The 7,179-nt window shown below is 33.4% G+C and overlaps 1 protein-coding gene across 1 annotated transcript; it reads left to right on the top strand.

The window, feature by feature from the left end:
* The first annotated feature begins 6 nt into the window (after nt 1–6).
* LOC134276624 (nuclear pore complex protein Nup85-like) lies at nt 7–6,880 on the top strand. The gene is made up of 15 exons (XM_062758868.1): nt 7–56; nt 919–1,044; nt 1,169–1,300; nt 1,567–1,670; nt 2,005–2,088; nt 2,922–2,987; nt 3,210–3,260; nt 3,390–3,490; nt 3,847–3,932; nt 4,241–4,272; nt 4,387–4,487; nt 5,255–5,354; nt 5,526–5,577; nt 5,801–5,893; nt 6,385–6,880. Exons 1-15 carry the CDS (start codon nt 42–44, stop codon nt 6,487–6,489), a joined length of 1,248 nt encoding a protein of 415 aa, XP_062614852.1. The 5' UTR covers nt 7–41; the 3' UTR covers nt 6,490–6,880.
* Nucleotides 6,881–7,179: the final 299 nt, after the last annotated feature.

The raw sequence follows: 7,179 nt of genomic DNA on the forward strand, positions 1-7,179 counted from the left end.
AGACTGAAGACTTCCAAACCCTGATCAGCTTACTCAAGAGAATGCCACTTCTGACAGTAAGTGTTTGCGGTTAAGGACTTGAAATCATAAATTAAAAACAAAAATTTACATGTAGGAAATTTTAAAAAGTGAAATGAAACTGTGGCCAAAACCTTGAATTTCAATAATGTAGGGATAGGATGTCTCTGTATACCAGTGTGATTATGAAAAATATTTCTTTTTAAAAATATATGTAAACACTGTATTTGGTGCAGTAGAAGTGTTGTGTTTTTATACATCAGTCTATGATGCTTAGTAATTTGGTGTGGCATTCAGGTCAATTCAACTGTCTCTCTATCCATCCGTTGGCTTTTTCATGTACAGCTCTTAACTGACATACTGTAGTATGAAGCCAAGAATCATCAGACCCTGTTTTAGCTGATGCAGTTTTGATAGATGTTTTGAACTTAAAATTTAGAACTTGTTTACTTTTAGTTTATGGAATCATGTAAACATTTAAATTTTGACAATGAGATTGATACAGGGGTAGTTCACTGGTGGAGTTTGACCTTAAGTTTGATTATACCTGTATATTTTTCCCTGTTCAAGCATTTAAACAGGTAGTTCAGTGACATTATAACTGTATGATACTACTGCATACAGGGTTATTTTCGCCCTGTGTTAATTTTGCTTTTTGCACTTGCGAACAATTTTGCCCCATTTTGAATTTGCCCAGTCATAGTTCTGTTTATAAAATTATGCTATGTTCTATGAATTCATCCCATTTTAAATTTGCCCATTCATGAAGAAGGTGAAAAGGGGAAAAATTAAACCGGGGTGAAAACTTTCCTCTACACAGTATTTTGTTCCGTTACAGCAATTATACAGGGGTAGTTTGGTGACATTAAAACTGTATGATAATATTTTGTTCCATTACAGCAATTATACAGGGGTAGTTCAGTGGCGGAGTTTGACATGAAGTGGCGACACTGGAGAGATGAATGTCAAAGGAACTACGAGGAACAAAAGTTCTCCACGAACGCAAATCTGGAAACAGTAGTCAGGGTAACGATTGTGCAGTTTATAAATTCTTCTTTTATCAGAAGACCAGAAACATTAATAGGAATGGTCATAGAAATTTTTTTTAAAAACTACCTGTTGTTTTACTATATTGATTGTGTTTGTGTAGATTCTGTGTGGCGAGGACGCGGTGTTCAGTGAAGTGAAGGACTTCTGTGACCCCTGGTATCACATGCTGATAGCTAAAGCCCTCTACCAGGACCCCACAATTAAAGCCTGTGATCTTCATTATTATATCCAGGTATAATTAACAATTTACAAATTTCATATTACCGGTAGGTTGAAGGCAGACAAAATTGGGATTTAAAATGGGTTATACATGTATGTAATCTTTAAATCTTTAAATCTTTAAAAGTTAATGATGGGCAGGCAGCTTTCAGTAGGGTGTGTGGAGTGCTTGGATTTTGATAATTTATATAAGCATATTTGATTTAAATATGGTTTTTTATGTGAATTAAAATAAAAGACTTATACGCATATCTATTCATCTTGTTTCTGATACTATAGAGATGTCAGGATGAGTATAGGAGCAGTACAAGGATGGGAGAACTAGACAATATTTTACGGTCCACGCTCGAGTCTGACGTGTACCAAGTCATCAAGGACAGCAGGTAATGTCTCAGATACTCCAGGCAAATTTTAATTCTGGAAAGAGAAGGGGGGGCTCTGCTGCAACTTTTAATGTAGAAACAACCTTCATTGTAAAGTTCTGTACTGCTGCAGCATAAGATCCCAATTTATTATCAGATGTAATCTTATCAGATGTTAATTGCGAAAAACTTTTATATATCCCTTTGGTATGTTTTAAAGTTTGTTGGCAAGAAAGTTAATTGAGTAGTTACTCCATGGTGTGTATAATAACCTTGAGTAAGTACATCAGTACCCTTTATTACTCAGTACTTGTAAAGAGTTTGTTACTATAATTTTTTTGTATTTACCTGTCAGGTCAGTGTTTAGTAATGGATGGTTCGTAGCACACCTAACAGATCTACTTCAACATTGTGGACAGCTGGACACTCACAGATTACAGTAAGTTCACTGGACTTGATTATCTGAAGTTAACCTGACAAAAAAGTCTTTGTAGTGACAAAAAGTTGTATGTGAACTTTAATTTTTAGCTTTTTACACTGCAGGATGGGTTCAGTCAAATAAGATCCTCATATACTGTAAATGTATTAAATTTGGTGTGTACGATATTTGGTGGAAATTTAATTTTCAACAAGTTAGCGTAGATTTGATTTAGCGCTGTCTGACTTTTCTAGTTATAAAAGTTAGGCCATTCCAAGTTTTTTCTCTGTTTAGCGTCCACCCATCTTTCAAAAACCTACCTAGCTATTCGCAGAAAACACACAAGCCAAAACATAAAAACACAGTCTTAAAAGTCATAAAAATCACGGCCTTCAAATGATTTAATCTAACTAAACTGCTTTAACAGAAGAAATATCTATTCTTAAACAAAAACAAGGGATTAAATGCTTAAAATACACCCAATATAAGTTACTGTACAGAATTATTTGGAGAAATTGACAAAATTCAAAAATTTCGACTAAATTAATCAATTTCAGGTCTTTTGATGTTGTGCATTTTTTCTTATATGGGGTGTCAAAAAAGGCGCATGCGGACGCTAAACATAGAAAAAACTTGGAATGGCCTTAATATACAAAACATTTAGCGATGCACTTGAATTAGCAGACTCTGCTTTCCTCCAAAATCGCTGAAAAGAATACACTGCTAAATGTAATACGTTCACAGTATCTTCATACATAAAATGTAAAAACCAGTAAATGGAGTCGCATCGAGAAAGGAGATAAATTTATGTTGTCTGTGTACCCGTAATTATGTAATATAACTGTTGACTACAGATTTGGTTCAGATCTGAGGGAGTTCCTCCTGTTAGAATATGCCAGTTCCCTCATGTCACACGAAAGGTGAGATTATACTGTACTCAGAAATTCCCTCAATTAAAATGATACTTTTGACATCTTTGTGAGGGCTTAAATGAGCTCCTCAATCTTTGCTCTCTCTCTCTCTCTAAATTGATGAAATATAAAGAGTATTTGAAATTTTAAGACTTTACAAAAATGTCCTTTGCAAATAGCAATATCCGAATTTGTAATTACTGTGCAATGTTATTTTGTTTTTCTCTTCAGTTTGTGGATAGTTGGTGTTAGTTATCTTGACCATTGTGCAGAATTCGGAAGGTCAGTTTGAATTCTTATTTCTTAACGATCTTAAATCGACAAGAATTGGGTTAATTGTTGGTCAGCTTACAGAGTGTTAATTTTATTTTAAAGTGTCCATGTAGATTACTTAATTTTATTTCATTGTAGGAAATACCTTGAATTATATATGGATCACATCCCAGTAGATTCTGAGCGGAAGGCAAACAAAATTCTGAAGATTTGTGAAGATCGCAACATGACAGAACAATGTAAGGGAGACAACATGTTTATTATGTGAACACACAGCCTTGTCAGCTTTTAGAATGGGTCTGACTCTGGATTTAGATTTCTTGTAAATGTTGATATACTTCTTTGGAGAAAGTTAGGTATAGAAAAATAAGTCTTCACTTAAAGCAGATAATTGCCATTTTGTGGCCTCCATATGTGTCTTGTAAAGTTATCTTGACCTCTTGCTAAAGCACGAGGATAAAAATGTTGTGAGCAGTTTTGTACTATGAACAGATTTCTGTAGTGATTTTATTAGGAATTTTAGCCAAAAGTTTCTGTAAAGATATTTGTATTGTGAATAGATTTGTATTTATATGATTTTTATTATAATTTTTAGCCAAAAGTATCTGTAAAGTGATGGGGATGAGGTGTATTAAGAACAAACGACTTGGAGCTGCTCTTACTTGGTTTTTGAGGTCAAAGGTAAAAGTTCATGATAAAGTAGGAGAAAAAATACAGTATTTTAGAAAATTTTACATGTATGAAATGCTTTGTCAATAATTTCTTTACACGTAAAGCCAGAGGTAATACCCTCATAATTTTAAAATACTAGTATGTGCTCTAATCCTCTAATCTCCAAAATCTTTGACTAAATTTTGATTTGATTTGAGATCTTATGTAATTTATTCCATTTTCTTTTAAAGCTTTAAAAACTAAGAGTTTAAGAGAAAAGAATAGATAAAAAATTGTTAATAGATAAAAATTTACAATTTGTATTCATGTTTTTCCAGGATGTTGGGTTTGCCACAGTTCTTGCAGAAAAGTATGTATATTTGGCATAACAGTCTACTTCTCTATTTGCTCTGATGATAATTCAGTAAAAAGATAAGTTCAGCAAAGTATATCCTTTATGTGTGACATTTTTTTTTTCTGTCAGATTTTTACTGGAGTACAGTGAAAATGGAGAGTTCACGAACCTTGACCTCATAGATCACCTAGGTCCATCCATGTTGCTAAGCAACAGACTAACATTTTTAGGTTTGAGTTATTTTATTTACTGGTAAATTGTATCATATTTCTTTTGTAGAAATAATAACTTTTCATCTAATTAGTGTTTGAGTATGTTTGAATTACAAATTCAGAGTTCTTGAAATCTTTTTTTCACTGTCAGTCATTTGGACTGACTGCCATGTGAAGTTTGTCAGTCCAGACAGATTTCTATCAGTCCAAAAAAAAATTAAATAAAAGATGAAAACTTTGTTCGATTTTTTTATCAATACATTGTGCATCATGTTTCAAGAAACACTGCACACTTGATTTGATTGTCAATTTTCTTTGAATTATCTCGGGGGTCAATTTTCTTCATAGGTGTTTAATCTAGTTTGATTTTCTCACTTGGCTTGGCTTACCGTAGCACCGTCAACAAACCTTATTTATAAGTTCACCAATCATAGTTTGACACTTGTGTTCATCGAAGAAGCCATTACAAGATTACAGAAAAGAGCTTGAAAGATTACGATCGGACGTTATATGGAATTGGTACGAAAGTTTGTCAGTTTTTCGCAAGTTCCTCTGTCAACATTTACCGCTCATTTAGACTGACACAGAAGGCAAAGTAATTGGTCCTTGGTTGTTTTTATTGGTCTTGCCGATAGGACCGAAAGATTTCAAGAACTCTGCAAATTGAAAAAACATCTTAACAGTTTCATGATGAAGTACTCATTTAAATTCATTCTTTGACTCTTTGCCTCTGCTTGAGCTTTGATTTACGTCATTTGTTGAATGAGGTATTTTAATTTTTTAAGGAAAATATCGTGAGTTCCACAAGCTTTATTCTGAGGGGGAGTACCGAGCTGCTGGTGACCTACTTTTAGCTCTGTTACAAGCTCGTCTGGCTCCAAAGCAGTAAGATATTCACTTCCTATGTTCTTTGTCATTCTGATTAGGTTACATACTGTGTAAAGCTGACTTTTTACTGGTAGGGGTACATTTTAAGATTCATGAGGAATGCAATTTCTATAATCTTCATCTCAATGTACATTTTCAATGTAAAGCCCTTGTATTATTATTTTTTAGGTTTTGGATAACATTGTTAATCGATGCATTACCTCTACTAGAAAAAACAGAGGTGAGTTTTGAATACCTGCCGGTATAGCTTTTTTTTTTAAGCTAAATTTAAGTAAAGTTAAGTATTTAGCAACTGTAATCTATGTACAGCAACTAACTGACAACCTAATTGCGGTCAGTACCAGTTCTTGTATATAGTCGGACAACGCAAGAGAGTGGCATCACTTCCTTGTAAATTTCCAGTTTTTTTGAGCACCTGGTATTCAGGATTTTATTTTTCACAGCTCATCTTCAACAGTCAACAAACATATGAACTGATGCAGTGCCTTGAGGAACTGACCACAGAGTATAGTCTGGGAAAGAAAGTCGATGGACTAGTATGTTCTCTTTGTTATACAATATACATTTCAAAAAATATCATGTTATAAAAAGATTGATTCATCAATTTTGGTTTACTTCCTCAAGTGAATTTTTAGTTAGCTCAAAGTAATTTTGAAAATCATGCAATGCTGTAGATTCCTTATTTTTCGCTAGTACTTATTATCGCAAATGGGCTCTTCAACTTCAAATCGTGAGAATAATAATTTGTGAATGGACGGTTGATCAATAGATTTTGCATATATTTCAGCACCATAAAAATAAAGGCGGGTAATTTTATTTCGTGTGTGGTGCTTCTGGCCAAATTACGGCATAATTAATTCCTCTCGTATATTTAGGAATCTACAGTTGTATCTTGAGAATGGACATTTTGGAAGTTTTATTTTGGAATCAGATTTATCCTAGTCTCTAATAATATAGATTGAATTATGAAAGCCAGATTCAATATTTAAACAAATACAGCTTTTAACATTGCATTTATTGATTTCAGGGATTCACAGAAGCTAGAAAAGAACAATTGGATGTGTTGAAAGAAACATTGACAAAGAACTTAGCCAAAGCCATACTTCAGGAAGGGACTGTGAAAATATTTTGAGATCTCCTCTGATTATGATCTCCAGGCAGCAGTAAAATGACAGACTCCTAATTCAGGGAACGTAATGTGCACATAAAGATTCCTAAAATTCATTTGTTGAATATAAATGCATGTGTTACATGACTGACATGTTGCATAAAATGTGTTCACCTTATCTTTATTTATTGAGATTGTGACAAAAGTCTAATTGCTTTAATTTGAATCAGATGATTCAGATGATAATTAAAAACTGAAATAAAACTCTCTGTGTGATTTTTAATATTTAGAAAATTCTGCTCCTATGGATCTTTGGAAGAAAGAAAAGTAAATCACTAATGTTAATCTGTCAAGAAGAATTTATATTTGTACATCAAGTGGACAAATAAAGACTGAAAATGCACACATTGATTCAACACATATAAACATTATAAATTTCATGTCAATGGAATAGATCAGATGTACATGTCAATGGCATACTGTAAACCAACTTTTATTCGCGACGACTTTATTTCGCGATTTTCTAGGGATAAAGTAGTTCGCGACGATTAATTTTCGCGAGCAATCCTTTTTGCATCTGTTTTTAATAGACAAATATACTATAAGGACCGGTTCGCGGTGTGAAATATTCGCGATGACGAGGCTCTCGTGAACTTCGCGAAAATTTCTCGCACGCAAATAAAAGTTGGTTTACAGTATAATGTCGGTAAGCAT

The sequence above is a fragment of the Saccostrea cucullata genome, unplaced genomic scaffold, assembly GCF_032062105.1.
Source record: "Saccostrea cucullata isolate Sc308-1 unplaced genomic scaffold, CSIRO_AGI_Scuc_v1 ctg14007, whole genome shotgun sequence".
Taxonomy (NCBI): Eukaryota; Metazoa; Mollusca; class Bivalvia; order Ostreida; family Ostreidae; genus Saccostrea; species Saccostrea cuccullata.

Bases quoted from the DNA above. Each gene is read 5' to 3' on its own strand.
- LOC134276624 (XM_062758868.1), top strand. The intron at 3,261-3,389 runs GTCAGTTTGAAT...ATTTCATTGTAG, and splicing joins CATTGTGCAGAATTCGGAAG to GAAATACCTTGAATTATATA. The intron at 5,355-5,525 runs GTAAGATATTCA...ATTATTTTTTAG, and splicing joins GCTCGTCTGGCTCCAAAGCA to GTTTTGGATAACATTGTTAA.